At 41.0% G+C, this 21,995-nt stretch overlaps 2 protein-coding genes across 3 annotated transcripts in view; both read left to right on the forward strand.

Annotated features, from left to right (window-relative positions):
• Nucleotides 1-4,222: 4,222 nt before the first annotated feature.
• Nucleotides 4,223-21,683, forward strand: limd1a (LIM domains containing 1a). Its single transcript, XM_040012699.1, has 8 exons — nucleotides 4,223-6,113; nucleotides 10,811-10,912; nucleotides 15,056-15,123; nucleotides 16,373-16,435; nucleotides 16,987-17,117; nucleotides 18,137-18,188; nucleotides 19,840-19,908; nucleotides 20,456-21,683. Exons 1-8 carry the CDS (start codon nucleotides 4,901-4,903, stop codon nucleotides 20,588-20,590), a joined length of 1,833 nt encoding a protein of 610 aa, XP_039868633.1. The 5' UTR covers nucleotides 4,223-4,900; the 3' UTR covers nucleotides 20,591-21,683.
• The window catches only part of deptor (DEP domain containing MTOR-interacting protein), a 50,796-nt gene continuing 44,901 nt past the window's right edge, over nucleotides 16,101-21,995 (forward strand). For both annotated transcript variants that reach the window (XM_040012700.1, XM_040012701.1), the window contains exon 1: nucleotides 16,101-16,111. The gene's annotated coding sequence lies outside the window, so the exon portion shown is untranslated. The remainder of the gene's footprint in view (nucleotides 16,112-21,995) is intronic.

The following is a 21,995-nucleotide window of genomic DNA, read 5'->3' on the forward strand; positions in this document are numbered from 1 at the left end:
CGTCGCAACCGAAAACAAAGCGAGACAAAGAAACTGAGGCATTTACCTTCTCTGTGCTCATCTCCGTGTCACACATTCAAACTGTCTGTTTTAAAATAGGCATTACAACCAGAAGGAGTTTGTTTTTAAACCCCTGATCTCTTCCTTTTTTGCAGCTCTTTTCACACCTTCATTTACTTTTCTCACTGGTAACAGCAGCTAATAAGCATGGCTGAACTTCAGGTGGCCTCAAAAATGGGCCCTGAGTTGCTGTTTCATTAAAGAGAGCAACAGTGTAACTGTTGTTTAGAGCAGTCTGAGTGACATGATAGAAAATCCTTCCTGGACTAAAGTTAGCCCCTTTGAATAAATTTGATCTGAACTGCAGTGATGCATTCGTTTTGTCACTTTCAGCTCATGGCATCATTTAACACTTTTTATCATCTCTGCAGTTTCCATGACGACGGCGAGGATTATTGAAAAGGCAACAATAATCCACTGTGACTCACTTTCTCTTCAGATCGCAGTCATACCCTTTCTTACACAAGACATGTACAGCATGGATTGTCTTTGATGAGATGAACTAAATCACTCCTCTGCCTCTTGAGAAATTCTGCTGTTGAGGCGGATGAGGGTGGAGCACACAGCGGCGCAGTCCCGGTCACCCTCCATTGCAGCAGTCGAGTCCCTGGACTGGGGCTGTGTGTTCCCACAGTGGGACGTTGTAATGCCACAGCTCATTATCTTGCAGGATGACCTCAAGGCTGGAAAAGTAGTCATCTGTGGGTACTCTTTGCTTACACAATGAGCTCACACAGTTTCATTAGTTCCTTAATTGTATTTGAAACGAAACTCTTGGGTAGTGTGTGATTATACACTTAACTGCCACACCTTAATTTATTAATTTGCAATACTGTGCAAAAGTTTTAAGCCACCCTTCATTTACTTATATTTTAAATCTGAAATAGGTGCAGTGATTTACTGAAAGATGTTAGAAAATAGATCGAAATGGAGTATGGAGGGCAAAAACTGAGTTGGTACCATTCTGATGAGTCTGAAAGACAATACTTAGTATGGTCGTCTTTATTCTTCAACACAACCTAAACTCTCTTGCCGTTTCTTTAAGTAGTCTTCAGGAATAGTTCTACAGGCTTCTTGGAGGACATTCAAAGCTCTTTGGATGTTTGCTGCTTTTTTTCTGTTCTCTATCAGGATGATCTCACACTGCTTCAATAATGTTGCGATCTGGGTTCTGGGGTGGCCAGTCCATGGCTGATGGGGTTCCACTGTGCGTATCTAGATACGCTTTTACTGCACTGGAAGTGTTTGGGATTATTATCAAGCTAAAAAATGAAACCATGGCCAATCAGTTGCTTTCCATATGGTATTCCATGGTGGATCAGAATCACAATTCCATTTTGACAAGATTCCCAACACAGCTGGCTGAAATCCAGCCCCAAAACCAGGACACTTTGACGAGCCCACTGTGTTTTACAGACATTTGTAGACACTCTGTTGCACATCTTCCCTGAGCTCCTCGCTACATACTGATGACAATTTGAACCACAATTTTCAAATTTGGATTCATCACTGCATCAGACCTGTTGTCACTGATTTTTCAGTCCAGTTCTTGAGTAATTTGGGATACCTCAGCCTTTTCATCTTGTTCCCCTTCCTTAAGAGTTGCTTCCTGACAGCCACCCTTCCACTGAGACCATTTCTCATGAAATTTCAGTGAACAGTCGATGAATCAACTGAAGGGTCAGTTGTTTGTTAAGGACATAATTTTTAAATTCAGTTCATCTGCTGTAGATAGTTTGCTTGAATGATTTCACAGGTCAGTATTGAGTGGCTTAAACAAACGAAACAAAAAGAAAACATTCATCTGAAAAAGGTCAGGTACAAGGACTGGACTAAAAATGAAAAGACTTTTAGAAAGCCTGGAGAAATACTGCTCAAGACCACTTAAAAAATGACACAGTCTGGCTGCTTGGAAGCAAAATGTAAAGAAATAAGGAGTGGTTTAAGACAATCCACTCTAGATTATGTTTACTGTGCCGGCTATATCCCTCTCTGTGCAGAGGAACACTTTCTAAGGTGTTTTGTTTTGTATTGAAAGGATCCATGTATAATCTTAGTACAAACACCGATGTCCTCACTGTAAAGCCATCCAAGGCTGTATCATAAAGCACTGGCCAGTGTTCATTCTTCCTTTGCTGTTCTTTCATCCATCTTTACATGCAGGTTTTTCAAACATATCTATTTATTCCACCTATTTCCATCTAACCAGTCAAACTGTTGTGTCTTGTCACGTAGAGTTGTTACTGCTAATGCTTCAAAGTAAAAGCCAACAATTTCACAAACTGCATCTGCTTTTATGGAAGAGTTAATGCCTTACAACAAAAAACAAGACTTCTGAGCATTAGTTTAAGAATATATGGCATTATCTGCTGTGCAGATTTCATTAACTGCTACATTTTCATTGCTTGTTTACAAAATGCCTTGGCACAAATCCTTATAAAAGAGTAACAACAGAGCTTTGGATTCCTGGAAATAATAGTGTTATTTAAAAAAAAAAAAAAAGGTTAACTGTTGACACTGTCCCGTCTAAGATCTTTCGTAACCATGAACATGTAGGAAGTCTGAAACCTGGCTTTTTTTGTTTGTTTGTTTGTTTATATCCTATTTTTCTCTTTTAATGAGGCTCTAATGACACAATTACCATAACGGGTGAAATAAAATGAGCTCATGTTTTCCAGAGTTATTGTCACCACATGCTTGGATTTTCCCCATAGATATTTAGCAAAGTAAATGCAGAACACGGCAACACTACACACAATATTCAAAATATATAGTTTTTAATTTAAGTCAGTCTGGAGATATAATTTTGTCACTTTTATGATGCTTTCTCAAATGTTTAGTTTATTATGTTTTGTACAAGACATCCAGGGTTCAAATCCAGGACACTCACTGCAATTTCATGTCAGAGTGCCATGCTAACAACATTTTGGATATAAAAATTTGGACATATTCATTAATGTCCCATGCTGCAACTGCATCTTTATTTGAAATAAATAATATTTTATAACTTTGTGGATCCTGCTCAATTTATTTAAGCAATAACACATTTGAGCAGCTGCTCTGGTTTGTCCTTTTTCCCCTTCTTTACAGCAATAGTGCTCCCAGCTGTTCTGATGAATGTGTTTAAGGGGTAAGTAAAGCAAGTTAGGCCTCCTGCTTAAGGGAGGGGGGGGGATTGCATTACAGTGACTGTTTCTTCAGGCTAAACCTTTTACTTTTATTATGCCACCAGGCTTCTCATATATATATATATATTTATATTTATATATATATATATATATATATATATATATATATATAATTTTTTTTTTTTTTTTTTTTTTTTTTTTTTTTCACAATAACTGTGGCTGTCAGACAATATAAGCACACTCAGGCTTTATGTAGGACATATAAAATATTTTCTGTATACACATTATGAGTTTGTCCTGCTGTACCCCCAATTCTGCCTCAAATATTCCAGACGGGTCAGGACACAATGCAAAGGGGTTACACTGTGTGTGTGTGTGTGTGTGTGTGTGTGTGTGTGTGTGTGTGTGTGTGTGTGTGTGTGTGTGTGTGTGTGTGTTTTGCATGAACAGGAATGTGTGATGTCATTCAGCAATAAACAGACAGGCCTGTTAATACCCAAACCACAGAAAAACACACCCATGCAGTAGTTACTGTACAGCTTTATGAATATTAAATTACACAGATTGTTATGAGAAGTGGGACTAGTTTAATTAAGCAGTTGTGTCAGGGGCTATACTTTATTTACTTTTTAAATCTTATTTTACCAATGCTGTTTAATAACAAGTAACACGTTACTTTAAGTAATTTCAAGTTCCAGCTTCTGCCTTCTTTTATTTCCATATAAAATTGTCTTCATTTTTTCTACCCTCAACAGTGAACCCGTTATTGTCAGGATTGTGATTGCACCCTGTTGCCTGTTTAAATAAAGGCAACAATAACACACGTCCTTCCATGGGAATGTGAAGTTATTAATAACGGTATAAAATGTAAAAATAAATTTTTAAAAATGTCAAGTTTAAGAACAATAAAACAATGAAAATAAAAGTTAGTAGAGGTTAGGGAAGTGGAATGGGTTTTTTTTCTTCTTTTTCCTCGAAGAAGAACGGGAATTGAGTCAACTCGGTGATATTTTTAAAGATGACACATGATGTATGGAACAGTTAACAGAATGGATGCCTACGAGCTGGGCTATTTTAAAACCAGATATATGCTATCTGGTTACATAAATAACGCTGATTAATGGCTGGTGTGTGGGAAAGCTCTTATCTTACTTGTCCTACTTGATTTGAGCGCTGTGCCTTTAAAGGAACAAACTGCTCCGTCGTTAAGTTCCAACTGTCGACCCGGCGGCCACGTACGGCTCGGTGCCCCAGCGGTTCTCCGGCGGTTTGGGTTAACTTCTCTGTTTTTGACTGCTTTCTAGTAGTTTTTCTTTCAGAGGTGCGGAAGACAAAGTTTTTGAATGAAGCTGTAAAGCAGCAACAGCAAGAGGAGGAGGAGGAGAAGGAGAGGGCGGTTTGTGGGGTCGTCCGGGGGTATCGGATCTGGGATCGGCTCACATTTATAACCAGACGGACGGCGGCTTCTTTGGGGCAGAGCTGAGCTTCACGGACGGACAGTTTCACCGAGGAGGACGTGGAGCTCGAACTGTTTAAAGGACGGGGAAAAGGTCGGAAATATCAGGCGGGAGGGGGAAAGTTTATTTTCTTCTCTCAAGACTGCGAGCTGTTGGACTACTGACTGTAAAGTTTTGCGGATATTTGTGTTTAAGCTAGGCTAGATACAACTACTTGCAACTTTATTGAAGCAGAGCCGATACGCCTTTTTAAAAATGGATAAATACGAGGATTTAGGGCTCGAGGCGAGCAAGTTTATCGAGGACCTAAACATGTATGAAGCATCCAGAGATGGCTTGTTTCGAATGAGGAGGGATGCGGGAAATAACCCCGACTTTGAAGAGACGAGGAGAGTTTTTGCCTCTAAAATGACTAAAATACACATGCAGAAACACCAGGAGGAGATAGCCAGAAACAACGAGGCCATTAAAATGAACGGAGGTCACAGCAGCATACATTACACCAAAGACAGACCGCCCATCAACAGTTACAGACAGCCGAGTGAAGCTGCTGCGAAGCCCCCACTACTATCTGGCCCTGTGCCGAGCACCGCTCCTGGGAGTCAGTACGCACAGTTTGACGGCCAGAGACACCACACGGGTATCCAGTCTGAACTTCCTACCGGCAGGGCTTACGAGTACGGAAACAATTACGACAGTAAGGAGCGCTTGGAGCCCCATTCATACCAGCATACCACCCCTTCCCCGCCTAGCTCTGGAAACCCTTCTCATGCGCGTCACCCAGTGAGCCAGCCGCCTGCTTGGGCCCCGTCCAGAGACAGCCAGCCTGCCCCATCTTTGTCAGAGTCTGGGAGCAGCAGTGCATCCCAGCACCTATCCCAGGCACCTTCTACCTTCAACAGTCTCCCATCCCAGCAGAATCAGGCCATTTCTTCACCTGTCAATAGAAGTCCACCATCTCCTGCTGGGCCAGTTAAAGGGTGGGTCGGAGAGCCCTCTGGCTCAGCAAAACCAGACCTGGCGCCTATCCTGCCTCTGAGTGCCTTCACAGGAGGAGCTGAATTGCATGTGCAGCAGCCCTCCACCAAGCCTGCGTCCCATTACACGCCACCGCCAATTTCTAAACCATCTGCCAGCCATAATGGTCCCGTGGCAGCCTCCTCTGTCCTTTCTACAACTTCTGAAACACTTCAGCCCAAAGCCCAGGTGACATCTTCTACTGTAAACCCCAGCAGTGTCTCCAAAAGCATCATCCAGGGTCAAGGTCAGAGCCAAATGCCTGCCTGTGGACAGACCAACAGTGCTGAAGCTGAAGTCCCGGGCTCTTCTAAGCCTGTCCAGCTACCCTGTCAGTCCATCCTGACACATCCACCTGAACAAAGTCCTTCAGCAGCTGAAATAAAATTAGAAGCCCTCACTAAGCGACTGGAAAAAGAGATGGATGCCCAGCCAAAGGCTGACTACTTTGGTAAGAATTCAGATTGCAAGTATTAACAAGGGGGTTTCTGCCAGTTGGGCAACTAAACCACCAAACCACAGTCCAAAACATAAACCACCATGAGACATGTGAAACCCAGAGCAGAAGAACAACAAAGGGTACATGTGCCAGTGAATGAGGCAAGTTGGTCACTTGCTTCATTCATTGACACGTGTACCCTTTGTCAGCTTTTGTAATCCTTCTGTTGTGGGTTTCTGTTGCAGACGTGCGTCTTGTGTGTTTCTTTTTTGGTGACATGAATACATGCCAACACTTTTTTTTTTTTTTTTTTTTTTTTGTCTGTCTGTGAAACTGCACGTCGACCGATGCCGTGGTGGTCCTTTCCCCCTTTTCCGCTCTGGAATCCAGACGGAATAATTTTCTAATTTGTCATGTCTCATGTAATTGCTTAATTGCCTACCCACAACAAACCCTTTGGCAGTAAAAGAATGTCAGAGGCCAGAAAGAAGACTGTTACCCTCTTATCTCATTTCAGGGAGGTAATTGATTACTATTGAGGCCCTTAACTCTGTACTTAGAGCTTTATCACTTTGGATCTGTGGGGCATTAAGTTTGTAATTGTATTGATGCTCCTCCCTCATCCAGTTTGTTTGATTGACACTAGAATGATGTCACTGACAGAGACCTGTGCTTGCACCCTTTTTTTAAGATTACGCTTTCTGTAAGCACGTTGTCAGGTTTGTGCATGCACCAAGCTCAAGCACATGGAAAACTACAATGTCTCCCATTCAGTTTGATATAAACTTGGGAATATTTGGCATAAAGTGTTTGACCTCGTTATATCGCAAGGAGCACTTAAAAGAAATTCCCAGATTTCCAGCTCCATCTCTGGAGAATTTTTATATAAATCTGTCAACATTTGAGTAATTACTGCTAACAATTTAACAAAAAGACAAACCAAGGAGTTTATGTGATTGCTTTGGTTTAAGTTGATCAATGTGACTGTAAATGTTAGAATTTGGGGTCATATGAAGAACAAACAAGCCGCTGCTCTCAACTTGTTGAGTTTGGGGGGGGAAAAACACCCTGCATATTCTGGTTTTCATTCCTCCTGTTGGTGCATGTAGCACTGAAGCTGCTCTCTCCAGACTGCAGGTGCTATCAGAAAATGAATATGCAACACATGCTGGGGAGAGAAACAAAATACAAAAACAGATGCTTGCCTTTGAGATCAGCTGATAGGCTGTAATCACAGATGCAGATCCTCAGGTGTTCAAAGCCAAAGTCATCTTTGAAAATAGGATTCGAGAGAGAAACATGGTGGGAAGGAAGAGAGAGCAGGAGACCCCGACACACGCACATGTAGCCCACCCATGAATCCTCGCTGGAGGAATTTCCTGCTGGAATGTCACAGATGTAATTCGCCATCTTCTACCTCACCCCCCTCCCTCCCAAACGTGCTTATATTGGTGTGTAAGGAAAGATCCTCTGGCATACGTCACAGTCACTGATGAGGTGCACAAATAGCCAACGCAATGTGGATGTGTGGGAGAGCACAGTGTGCAACAGGCCGGGGTTGAAGATTTCAAAATGATGCTATATATGCCTTTATTTTCTCACACACTGTCCTACATAGCCCACACAGTTCCTATATGGAGTTTCCCACCAGACCATGGCTCATCCTCTGAGTCATCACTTTATACCAGAGATGGGGGGGGGTAAAAACTAGTGTAGGCTATTTTTTTACATGCTTAAGTTTCTCCTGAAAAATCCTACTTTTGAGCTCTTTTAATGTTTTAATTTGTAAATCGTTTGTAATAGTGCTTGAATGTTAAGTTACTGATATATGCCTGCATGTATTGGGCTATGTTGTTTGCATACTGTGCTGATTGGTACGGAGCCCCTCTGATGACATGGTCCAATAAATAAATAAATTGTGGCCACAAAATACTACTTCGTGCCCACGAAATGGGTATAACGTGCGCACGAAATGCTAATTTGTAGCCACGAAACACTTGACCGATAACCGTGATCCTTCCCAGGCCCTTGCAGTTGGTTGACAATAAAATCTATCCCGGCGTCCAGGTCACAACTGGGCTCTTAATATCCTGTTTAAATGTCTCTCCGTAATAATGGTTCCTTGCATTGCAGGCTTTTCAAAATGCATTTGTAGCTCATTCCCAGCCTAAAATAAAACTCATTCATACTGTTTATGTCCATGGTGTATAGGTTTAGCCTAATCTTATGCTACGCAGCTGTCCAGGAATTGTATCAATATGATGTGCGCACGCTATCTATTTCGTTGCCACAAATGCGTAATTCGTTGCCACGTTATACCCAATTCGTGCCCACAAATTAGCATTTTGTGCACACGTTATACCTATTTCGAGGGCACGAAGTAGTATTTTGTGGCCACAATTTATTTATTTTTTGGACCATGTCATCAGAGGGGCTCCATAGATTGGCATTAACTGCAGTTGGAGGTTCTGGGAAAACGAGTTCATTGCCAATGGCTGCACCAAGGGAACACTGAGGAATGTCTGAAGGAAGAGAGTGAGGAATTTAAGAAATGAGGTCTTGAGATACAAAGAGGAGGGGCGGGGGGGTGTCCCAGACGAGTTTAGGGGTGCCTGTGGTGCAGCTTGAATGGATGAGCAGACAGTCTGAGAAGTTTAGGGACAGGTTTGTGGATGCAGCTTTGCTGCAAGAACTTGAGAGGAAGTTAGATTTATGGAGGAGTTCTTTCAAGAAAGAAGAAGCAACATCCCAGAGTTCTCCCTGGCCTCTTCCTCTAACTTTCACATACACATCCAGTGGAGAGTTTTTAGTGTTGCGTTAAGATGGAGGATTAATTTATCCCATCTGGCTGTTGAGTGGAAAGCTTCATCTTAACTCTTCCCAGGGATTCTTGGCTTCTGCTCTGGCAGGCCTTTTGGAGGCTAATTTATTTATTTTATTTTTGATCAAGTATGTGAATGGGATGTCCTCCCAAGCTCACATCTGCATGGTTTTGTCTGTGTGCGTGCACGTGTATGTATATGTGCTACAGTAACTGGCAGAAGTTGGTATGCTGTGTCACTTGTCACTTCTGGGTGTGATGTGTGTGTGTGTGTGTGAGCAGATTATTGTATTGCATTCATGCGTGTGTCTTTTATAGAGTTCATGTGGTGGATGTGTTCATCTAAGTTAATGTAGGTGTAGGTGACTCATGTTAAAGTGATTGAAGCACAAACTGCAACAGTGAGTAACAGGTTTTGTTTTTTTTGTTTTTTTTAAAGTGTTAAAACAGGAACACTAAAGTGACACTACATTTTTAGCCTGTTTTCCCTTGTAGTGCATACAAATCAAACGTAACCCCCCCCCCCCCCCCCCCCCCCCCCTGAAAAAAAGTGTACTGTGCTGTATTTGTACCATTTCTTCTGTTGTTCTTGTTTTTGTGTTTTTGGTTTTTTTGTTTTAAGAAGACTTGAGATTTGATCTTGACTTATTCAAATAGGGTATTTTAGTCTTCGTATGACTGCTTTATCATGTTTTCATGTAAACAAAAAGCTTACATAAGAGCAACATTCTTTGGCTTTCTAATAATATCCCTCTGTCATCTCTAAATCTTCTTTCCAGCCAGTGGGGCCCCTGATTATGTGCACTCTGTGGTGGCATCAGGAGAGGTTTAGCTGAATTATAAATATATATATGTATATATAGCCCAACTGTATTACTGGAAGTCTGTTTTGAGAATCATTTGATGAGGGCTATTAAATGTAACAGCATGTTTGTGGAGGACACAGTCATATGATGAGTGTTGGATACAATGGAAACAGAAGTTTCTTTGTCAGTGTTGGAGGAGCTGAGCTGTGTGAGGTTAGGCTGGGCTGGGCTGGGCTGTAACACTCTTCTGCTGAGCTCCATTTCTTAGTCTCTGGGGAGTTTTACTATAAAAACACACGCAAATAACCTCATGCCTGCCTTTACTTAACTTCCCCCTCACTAAAAGAGAAACTCGAGGTCTCACTTTCATCCTCCATCGGTGTCATCGCCCTTTATGTTTTAACAATTAGGTAGTCATATCTCACTGTAGGTAGGTGATTGATTTAGCAGCCCATCAGTCAGCAGTGATGGCGGTCCATATGTCAGTTTCCCTTATCATACCATGTCCTACTGTTTCTGCTCAGAGGAGGGTTCTCTGGAAATTTTCTCAATCCTCATGCAGCTCTCGGTATAAATAGTTGCATATTGATCACACGGTAACCTTGTGTTGCTCAGGAGCTGTCCAGAGTCAAGGGAGAGGTTATGTAATGTTCCTGGCCTGCCATCATGTGAAAGGCTTGTTGAAAGGACAGAAATAGTAATCTTCACCCAACGAGAGAGAAAAAATAACACCGACTTGGACGTGAGTGCGTATGAATATTAGCTACACTCCCATGTCTTGATATCGGGACACATTAACTGTGTATGTTGTAAAAGTAGGACTGCTCTGATTCTTATCAGCTCTTTTATTAATAGACTTCTAAGTCTTCAAGCCAAGTCAAATAAGCAAATACTGATGTGTTTCCCCCTTTCAGTCTAAACCAGCTTCCTGAAGTTTTCTCTTCCCTTTCTCCAGAAACTGATGAAATAACCTTTTGTTTTTATATTTGAAATTAATATCTTGTGCTGTAGTAACATGAATTTACCTGAACAGTGACAGCCATGTTGGTTAAATGTGTCTTCTTGTCTGTGTTCTGTTCCAGGGCTGTGTGTGAAGTGTAATAAGGCAGTGCATGGAGCCAATCAAGCCTGCCAGGCTATGGGTAGCCTCTACCATGACAACTGCTTCACTTGCAGCGCCTGTAGTAAGTACACACAAACTCCCGTGTGCCGCATACTCTCACTTTTGCTCCCATTTAAACACTTTTCTCCACACATAAAGCTGCTGTCACCTCCTAACTAACAGGCTGCCAAAGAAGCTCTACTCTTGAATCAAAGTGGTACCTTCTTCTTCGCTCATTCACTGCCCCCAAGCAAAAACATGCAATTATTTAGGGATTACTGTCCTCTGCTGCTAGTGTTTGGTTTCTGGGTGTGCCAGTCACTCGTTCAGCCCAGACAAAGGCATACTAAAAGTCTTTTTGCCGGCCTAATTCATCTGTCTTTCAACAAGCTAGCTTTTCGAATAATACTTGGTGTCTCTCTGAGTGTTTTTAAGGAGTTCAACTCTTAAACCCACATCCACACTTGGGAGGAATGTGTGCTTTGTGGCACATGGACGGAAACAAGAGTGGCTTGTTTCACACTGGACCGGTTGGCTACAGGGTTTATTTGTTCAAAGATGCTTTGGCATCGACTTCAAAAACTAAATCTCTCATTTGTTTGTGTGTTTCTTTAAATATTGCTTACCGGGGGCAGATGCAGTTTTTCAACTTTGAGTTTAAATGAAAAGTGTGGGAACGGCCGCACGTATAGATCCTGTGGATTCAATCAACGTTGTGCTAAATAATGTTTAAAGGGTTTAGTTTACTTTGTCGCTTTCGACCTATTACTTATGGTTTGTGGTTGACCTGTAGCTAGATGTTAATTTCCTTCCCCCACTAAAGCATGACCTCACTCATGGCTTCAACCATTTAAAATCTCTGTCCCAATTATCAGATCATGGGTATGCAGGGTATTTGTGGCACTCTGGAGATCTCTGCCAAGGCTCATTATTCTGTACCACCGCTGACCTTTCTGGTTATACACTCAAATGTGTAATTAACACCTCTATTTCCCTTTACCCTCCGTCATGTTTGTTTGTGAGGAAAATGGTGTAGCTGAATTATAATAAGAGATGCATAATATTGCTGGGTTTAGCAGTATCTTGTAGTCCTGATTTCAGACATGGATCTCATTAATTTTTATGTTCCTTCAGACATGTATGGATTTAAAGGAGCTGCCCTTGCCACAGAATGAGCTTTTACCTACAGGAATTATGGTAATGCCAAAAATGCATCAGAAACGAACGCAAGTTGCAAATTAGAAACAGTGCATGAGATAAGATTTTATCTGTTAATGTGTTAAAATATAACAAATCATGTTTTTAAGGAACTGAGCATTTCAAAGTAAGTAAGAGAGATGGGCACAGTCCTAATATAGCTTTACCTAGTAACATTTATACTAGTAAGAAGTGACAACGGCGCTCATTCAGGCATGAAGACGATTAACGGAAAGGACTGCGTGTCTCTAAGGGTTTACATGGTGGCTCAGAGTGTAGCTGATTCCTGAAGTGGTGGGAGAAAGTTTACACAGCACATACCTCTCATGGCTTGTTACAAGCGAGGGCATTAGGGTTGTGTTTGCTCCGAGCGGCCCCAGGGGAAAGCATCTCATCTGGGGAGGAATGCAGGCATGGGGGCCCTCTGTAGCCCCAGCTCCAGGAGGACAGTAGGCGCTGTTGTGTTAGCTGGGAGTACAGTGTGAGACAGGGAGACCATTTACCACGCAATACAGAGCCAGCACACAGGAACATAACGAAAGATACACATGCATATGTAATACTTGCTACATAATAGTCAGCTATTAAGCATTGCCCCTTTTTTTTTTTTTTTTTCTCCTGTCTCCAAAATGTGTGTGTCAGCATAACTGCTACATGTGTTGAGTTGCATAAGATTTTATGACCATGAACCTCCTTCTAGGCTTTCAGTCTACCAATCTGCCCCCCCCCCCCCCCCCCCCCCCCCCCCACACACACACACACACACACACCCCAGGTGACTGTGAAAGGCAGGCGGACATTCCTGGTGGCCAAGAGCGCTCAGGCTGCACGTCTGAGATTCAGCACTTCGCTGCAGGGGTCTTCCTTCTAGTTTAATCATTTACTGTTTACAGACATTTAAAGGTAAAAACACAGTTTCAGTTAGAGAGAAAAAGCCCAAGTTTTACTTCTCAGATGGTCTGTGGAACTGTTTTTTAAAAAAAAAAAAAGTGTAATTCAGAAGGGAAAAAAAAAAATTAAAAACAGCTTCTTAAATTTATATGCTTGGAGACACTCAGGAAAACTTGCATCTGTAGAGTTAATCTTGATGGAAATAAAAAGGAAATTGTGGTTGTTGTGGTTTGGTTTTTACATTTATTTTACTATGATAGCCTAGAACTGCAGCAGTGAAGCAAAGAACAGTGATAAACAGATTCTGCTTTCTCGATATCAGCCCATAATACAAGTCAGTCTGCAGGCTCTGGAGGATACAAGCCAGGATCCTATTGGTCCTTCAGTCTGCTGGTATGTTAACATCTGGAGGCTACATTTTCAGGGTCTTGACCAAACAACCGAAGTTCAAAGAAGTCTTAAAAATACTCATTTTCTCTGTAAATTAAAAGTACATCAGTGATTTCATAGAACAGGAAATGATTTTAAGGTGAGAACAATCTCTGACATGTCACAGTTGAGGACCTGATTCGTTGAGATTGAGGCTTGATTGGGAAGTCATGGCAGGGTCATTATGAGTTGCTCATTTTCTGAATGGGATCACATGAGGGAATTCATAGATTTGCTTAATTAGAACCCGGCCCTGTGTTTTGGCTCTGTCCCTCAGGTGTTTTACATTTTTATGAAAGCGCCGTAGTCGTCGTTTCTTGTGCTTTTCAAACCGTCACTGCTGACTCCTGACTTTAATTAAGCTCTTATCTTTGTGCAAAGCCTTCCCTCTGTGACTCACTTAAAAAAAAAAAAAAAAGAAGAAGAAGAATGTGAAGAAGAGGAATGGTCCATAATTCACTTTCATCCCCTTCATCCTTCCCTTTTTCCTTTAGGGACACAGTTCCAGGACTATCAGTAATTACTCACGGCCAGTTCCCCACCTTGGTCTGATCAGAATGACTTTGCTCTTCTTTAGGTAGTCTAGGCGACACTTTGGTAATGCATGGTCATTTTTACTCAGTTAAAATGGGATCATGAACTTGTAAATTCCTGAAGAAGTTAATGTGCTACCCAGTGAAAAATAGAAATCATGAGGTTTCATGGTTTAGATCTCATTTTACTTTTTATTCCAGCTCATTGCTTCCAAACAGTCCAGTTATGACTTTAAATTGTCAAACAATTAGCTGAAAGATGAAGCAATGAGAAATCATTTGCAGAGAAAAAAGCCCCAGTACTTATTCTATCATGAAAAGGCTGTTTGTTTTTGTTAATTGGTATAGGTTAGGATGTGGATCTGTCTCCTGGAACAAGTAGACTGGTTACACAAAAAAGAGTAAACAGATTGTGGGATGGAGCCTGAGAGATAAAGAAGTCTGCGGTTCACTAAGGTGAACCCCTCCCTCTCCTCTGCTGTCCCCTCCCTCATCTCCCCACTTCCAAAATCCGAGGAATGTTCTTTCTTCCTGTGGGACCTGGGCAGGCGTAGCTATGTGAAGCACACAAGGGCTTGGTACGCGTGTTTTGACAAAAAGTAAGCATACCCAGCATGTGGAAGGAGATTAGATAGGAACAAAGAAGAGCAGTGCATTATTGGAGGATTTGGCCTATGGTGTCCATGAAATTCAACAGGGAATTCTTTAATCAGTTTACCTGTCCAATAATTAGATTTAATGAGCCCTTTATCTGCACGTGTTAGATCCAGATGTGTTCCTTGCCTGATTATAGCCTGCTCTGTGCCACAGTAGTGTTATATTAAGACACCAAGACACTGTGAATCCCTTTATTTGATTAATCTGCTTGGAATTCAGCAGGACGTAATGAATACTGCAAGACGGCCCATTACCTTTTGAATAGCTGTAATTAATCACTACATTCTTAATGCCTTAGTCGTGGTGTAACTATTTTCTGAGATGAAACTCGTGGCTCATGTAAGACTTTCCAGTATGACAGTTCAACTTTCTGTCGTTAAGTTATCTTTTCAAGCCTGTTCTAAACTGCCTAATGTTCATATTTCAGTAAGAGGGAATAAGACGTTTTTGTTAGTCAAAGCTGTGGACAACTTTGAAGAGGGAAATGATGCTAATAGACTGTTCTCTCTGTTCTGCAGGTCGAAGACTGAGAGGGAAAGCTTTCTACTATGTTGGAGGGAAGGTTTTCTGTGAAGAAGACTTCCTGGTGAGCAGTCGATAAAGAGTCAATATTTAGTTTTCTTAAACTGGATTTTATGGTCTGATAACCATCACTGGGATTTAAAAATGCAAAAAAAAAAAAAAAAGCATTAGATTTAGTTTAGATGCCAGTCAGTATCCTTCTGTCATGGCTCATTTCTAAAATCAGATAACTTTGTGATTTGCCTAAAATACCAGAAATCACAGGTTCCCACCATTTGTGCGCAAGATCGCCAGTTCAAGACCAGAAAGAGACGAATGTCCCAAGAAGCGTTGCATCAGGAAGGGCGTCCGGCATAGGAATGTCTGCCAAATCAAATATCCCTCCACTGTGGCGACCCCTTGTAAATAAGGGAGCTGCTCAAAGTTTTTTTGTTGGTTTTTTTTGGGGGGGGTGTACATTGTCCCTTAATCCAACCGATGATTATTGAGAACTGCTTCATTCCACTTGAATGCAAATGGCAATCAGAGACATGACCTTCTGACACAGTTAAGAGAATTTCCAGTATTCAATGTGAATTACTTCCTTAAAGTGAGACTGGAAAGAGGTCTGTTACTGGAGAAACAGCTTTCCTACTGCTGATGGGTTGGAGGGCAGTCAGGCCAATTGGACCATCAGAGTATTCCCACGTGTACTTTGCAAAAAATGGAAAGAACATTCCCTGTGCATAATCACAGATGCATTCAACTCAATTAAAAGCCTAAGTTAGACTTTGTCATGAATTTTTTTTGTCTGCGTTTTACAGCTGGTGTTCATGTTGCGTTCATGTGAAAAGTATTTTACGAACTCATTCTTGCTCTCTCAGCAGCCCTGTGTCTGTTTACCCCGCGAGCCCTCTCTGTGTAAAACCTCCTGTAATTGCCCTTCCACCAAAAGCTCGTAGCTTCTCAATTAAAATCAACATTTATACTGAATTAAATTTGCTCCGGCTTTGCTCTCTGTATGAAGTGGTGATATATGCATATGTATTCTGCCAGGCCTGTACGTGTGCACTGTTCTCACTGATATTTTCCTACATAATATTTTTTTAAATACTTAAATATACTCAAAACAAACTACACTGTACTGACTTTGTGACTAAATCGGAAAAAATGTCACTGAAGCAAATGTTACTGCAACAAACTGTAGAGATGGTTTTAGTTCAGCCGCCCAGATGGCCTGGGATTTGGCCTAAGGTAGACACTGTGGAGCTGTTGAGGGGTCCTATTGTGAGAAAATCCGTTAATAAACCATATTTGTGTTTTCTCTGTTGTAGTATTCTGGTTTCCAGCAGTCTGCAGACAAGTGCAACGCCTGCGGACACTTGATCATGGACATGGTAACTGTTGGGTTCCTCTCGTCAGCTGAATGGGCTTCTGTGTGATTTTTGTGTGTCAGAGTCTGGTGATCTCGGCACTAAACGTGGTTACTTCATCCTAAATGAGCATTCAGTGCACACATCTGGATGATGACTCAATAAAGAGCGTTGGCTCGGTGTCTTTGTCTGTCTCCTCAAACACAGACACACAGGCTTGTGGTTTAAAAACACCCTGATATGATGTCATCACAAGTCAGGAAGTAAAGTATTTCTGTTGACACGAGTCTGCATATGTTAACCATTCAGTAGGCTGAGTAAAGGAGATTTATTAGCTTTTCTCGCTGTAAATAAAATGTGTTAAAATTGGGTCAATCTTTGTGATTTGTTTGGTAGGTAAGCTTGCTTCTTGTATTTTATTTGTCTTAGTCTATTCTGGGCTGTGATGATGACTCAGTTAACCCACCAAAATGTTCTCTTTTTTTTCCTTTTTTTTTAAATTTTTTTTTTTTTTTTTATGATGACCATTCAAAATACCAAGAAACATGAAGCGTGTTACTCATTCCTCTCCATAGATCCTGCAGGCCCTCGGGAAGTCGTACCACCCAGGCTGTTTCCGCTGTGTCATCTGTAACGAGAGCCTTGATGGAGTGCCCTTCACTGTGGACACCGAAAATAGGATCTACTGTGTCAAAGACTACCACAGGTGAGTGTCGCTTGTTACACAGTAATTAAAGGAGCACCTGGATTTGTCTGGGGTGGATTTAGTTTAAAGTGACGCTGGGAAAACATGTCCAGGTTTCATGTTCCAATTGAACTCACTAGCACAGCCCTTTAACTTTCCTCTGCTATGGCGGGATCAGGTTGAGAAGGCCTGCACGGGTTGACTAAGTTTCCCTCTGCCACATGTGGCAGACACATGAGAAGTTTATTCTGGCAGGGGGCAAGAGGGGGAGGGAGGAAAGAAAATATCACTGTCCAGTTAGAGGTGTGAATAGTGGCACAGAGCCATGGCTCTTCCCATTATTGGACATAATCTGCAATACAAGTAGGGGTCTGAAAGGTTTTATGTATGAATCCATGTGTGGGAACTGTTAACCACTTTGACAAACTGCAATCACATTTGAATGTGCAGCACCTGTAAAGGCTCGCTCTCCACAGCGGCTCTGCAGTTCCAGCTGTTCTTTTTTTTTTTTTTTTTTTTTTTTTTCTCCTGCTGGGACAGCATGTACAGCAGAACAGAGCACGTGGCCGATCTCTGCCTGCCAACCCCCAAATGTTCTCTACGCTGATTAAATCAGACAAGCCTTATTGTGTATACAGCTATGTGACTTTTGGCCACAGTCATGCCCATCCACACTGAGAGACCCTTTGTTATTTCCTCAGACTTCCAGGTGCCTGCCACGTGTGTGGAAATAATGAATCCAGTTTGCGCTTTAATTTTCTACTCGTTCTTGGATTTGGGGAATCACGTGTGTGAAGTGAAGCCAGCACATCTGCAGACCTGGCATTTCCTTAGCTGAATCAGGAGGCGGGGGGGTGTAACGTCTGGTAAAGGGACACTGCATATGAACTGTGATCTTTAAAGTCTGGATAGAGTTCATTTTAATTCAGCTCATTTAGTTACTACATTTACCTTAGTCGTTACAGTTCTTTTTTTTTTTTTTTTTTCAGTTAAGTTTAAAAAAGTCTTTAAAAGTTTCTCTTTCCATCTTACTTTCCCAGGGTCCTTGCACCTAAATGTGCTGCCTGTAACCAGCCAATCCTGCCCTCAGAGGTAAGCTATCGCTTGCTGTTTTACTTGGGTAACATCAGCAATGTGCATTTGAACATTTTGAGCTTTTCTCAAAAGAAAACACCAAAACAAACTTTATCCTGGGTTTTTAAAAAAAAACAACAACAACAACAAAAAAAAAAAAATAGGTGGTGAACATTTAGTTCCACAAACGGCCACTTGAAAAACGCTCAACCACACAGTAGAATCAAACGTGTTTACAGCCTGTGACACACAAACTGTTTTGCTCTTTCTGTAAACTTAAACCAACAACTGTCACATGCAGCAGGACGTTTTTAAATCACTCCTCCCGTTAACAAATTGTTTACTAAGTTTGCTAATGTTAGCTGATAAATTATCAATCCTCTCTTTTGTGCATATTTGTTCATTTGTAAATCAAAAAAGTGAAATTAAAAAAATGATGTCCAGTTGGCTACTCATCCCTTTATATATGCAGGTGTTAATTTAAATTACCATACCAAACTGGCACAACACAAATCATGTTTTTATACCCACATAAGATATATTTTAGTTATACAAAGGGTGGGAAATTCTTTGGTTACATCAGTTAAAAATAAGTGAAAGACAACCATACAGTATAATAAGCAGCTTAAATCAATCAAATACAATATGACACAAAAAACGCCTGTCTCAATAAGGTAAAAACTAATCTGGGTAGAAATCCAAGTAAATATAATTTCATATTAAAAATGTAATTCATAATATGGTATGAGAGACTTGTATGCCTGGAAGTGCACAGACAGTAAAGAGAATAAATAAAATGCGATAAAGGCCACTAGCCAGAGTAAACTGGGCACCGTTCATAGTAAACACCTTCATCTCTACACCATAAGGATGCAGCTTTGTTGGTTAAAAGCAGCGCTGACATTTGAACTCCTCTATGGCAGCTTCAAATACCTTACTTCTCTGGTGACTGGAGAATATCTGAAATATTTATTTAAACTTCAGATCCACTCAGTGGTTACTGTAGGCAAGCTGGACTGTGTTGTAGCACATAGGTGCTGAGAAAATTACTCTGTATCCAGATAAGTATATGTAATTTGGAGCTGAAATGTGAACCTGTGTACAGGATATGATCATAAAGCGCCGGATTTTTATCTTTACTGTAGAGAATGATTAGCTCAGGTTCACAGGAGGGCAAAGACTGTAAGAAGAACCATAAAGCTAAGATGACTAAGAAACTGTAGGAGTAGAGCATGATCAGCTATTTTTACACATGGACTGTCATTCAGTAAGAACGTGATTGATTATAAATCCTTAAGACCCAAACACAGAGCTCAAGTTTCAAGCTGGTCAAAACAATGTGAGGGCTCATCTGAGTTATCGTTTGACGGGAGGGAGAAATAAATTGAGTACATTCACAACATAGAATGAAACTGCTCTGATACTGGAGCAACCAGTGGCAGTCATGTCTCAACACTCGCCAAGATGATTGCCAAGCACTTGAGCTCCAAAGTTGTGATGCAGAGGAGTTACAGATCATTCAGCTCGTGGCTTGCATTGACGTCCCCGGGCTTCTTATCGATCTTTTGAAGCTTTTGTCAAACTGAGAAGTTGAACAGAAGGAGAGAGTGGAGCATTTTCTAGTGATATTACCTTCAGTGGTTTGTTTGTTTTTTTTTTGTTTTTCCAGGGGTCTGATGAAACCATTCGAGTAGTATCCATGGACAAAGACTATCATGTTGAATGTTATCACTGTGAGGTAAGTAAAAACACCTCGAAATGTAAAATGTGTGTGTTTTAGTGGCTCTTAGCCAGTCGCTTTCTGAATAGCTCATTAAATGAAATTATAATGAGTAGATCCCCGATCTTAATTACAGTCTTGGTAATTATGCTGTGCTGAGCAGAGCAGGTATGCAACACCTCATCATCACCATCTGATCATTTTCTCAAGTACCCGTTGTTTGTTCTTTTGCATGATTGACAGCTTTTTTTTTTTTTTTCCCACATAATCACTGAGCTGTGAGAAGTGCCTCTGTGTAACTACTGGATGGTTTCTTCTCAGCTTTTTATTTTTTTATTTTTAAGTCTTTCAGGTTGTTCAAAAGCACAAAATTTAGTGTTAGAAACATTTTCTTTCAAGAAATCTTGCAGCACAAAAGAAAACCCCTGCTGACCAGAGCCATTATTGCTGTCAAATCTTCCAAGATCAATACAGAGCAACAATCACACCCTTTGTCGACTGTTCTATCTGCTGAAGCTCACTCAGTAGACATGTCTCAGCCATGTTCCTGCTTCATGCTCTGCAGGACTGTAAGATGGAACTGAACGATGAGGAAGGTCACCGCTGTTACCCGCTGAACGGACACCTTCTCTGCCACTCCTGCCACCTGAAGCACATCCAGCCTGGCCGCTCCTCTTCAGTCGCTGCTGCCTCCTACTAACAGCGCTCCAGGTGGTGGGAGACACCTGATGGATCGGAGAAGGAACTGCAAAATATGGACTTCGGGAATTTATTTGCAATTCTTGTTGTAAAGGATTGAGACGTCCTGAAATATAGTTTGATATGTATATTGACAGGAATGTCAATGAAGTGTCCTTTATGCAGAATCCAATAATGAAGTACTGCAATGCACCAAAACCCTACTTTAAATGAAGCATTGCATGCAGACTTTCCAGAAGTGTTGTCATATTATAGATTTTCTTTGTGTAAATATGAAATGCCTTGGTTGTGTAAATATCCTAGACTGTGTGCCTTCAACTTCGCCTCCAAACTTCTGCTGTTAATTTCAACATTTAGTTACATCATATAATAACTTAGACACATCTGTGTCACACGAGAATAAAACGATACTTAATTCCAGGGGTATAAGAGACGGGCATCGTGGCACTGAAAGAATCCTGAATTGGAATCTCTGGAATGATTTGGCAAAACCAAAGATTGGAGTGGAAGTATAACTCTGAGGGGGAAATGTGTGTTTGTTTGTTTTTTAACCCTTATTTTGGGATAAATCCTGCTAACATCAACAACATCAATGGGGTTTTTTTTCTTTTAAATGTCCCAGTGACCACTGAAATTAAAGCTAATTTACAGGATCCTTCAAAATAATTTCCCAAATGTGTTTTATCAAGTGAGAGACTTGGTTATACTGTTAGTCTGTTCTAAGCACATGGAGAAATAGAAGTGAGTTTTCTATGCACCTATGAGAATGCTGGTATTAGAACTGTAGATCATTGCATATTTTTTTTTATAAATATTTATATATACTGTAGGCCTATAATCATTTGTCTGTTTTATTTTTTGGGCAATTCCCCTTTAAATAGTTATTTCCCTTCCAGAACGTTTTCGGTTTGATGCTTTTTGCCATCCATATTTTATTCATATACTAACTTAATGCTTGCTTGCTTGACATTTGCAGTCCTTATTTTGTAACCAACTGTGCTCTGTTTGATTGTTGTAAAGGAAATATTTAATTAATAAAATACAACAAGCCAAATTTGATTTAGACTATTAAATTGCTATTTCAGACCCCTTAACAAGCGTCTCCTGTTGCTTTTTCACCATCGTAATTTATTATTTATTACTGATTAATTATATTAAGCTGACAAACAGGCTAACAGTGTAACTTCTTCAACATTGGCTGATATCCATTCAGCATAGATGCTGATGCTAAAGAACAACAGGTATCTGATTGTGTTGCCTGTGCTTCAGCCAGACCACGTTTGTTTACAGAGCCCGCACCACTGTATCCAGAGGACAAGTGGGGCTACGACTGTATGCTGAGGCTGACTAAAAGTGCAGTGAGTACTGGCAACTGCACTCTGTTGTCTAGTCTTTTTCCTCTAATC

Source organism: Simochromis diagramma, unplaced genomic scaffold (genome assembly GCF_900408965.1).
Source record: "Simochromis diagramma unplaced genomic scaffold, fSimDia1.1 OVJJ01000618.1, whole genome shotgun sequence".
Taxonomy (NCBI): domain Eukaryota; kingdom Metazoa; phylum Chordata; class Actinopteri; order Cichliformes; family Cichlidae; genus Simochromis; species Simochromis diagramma.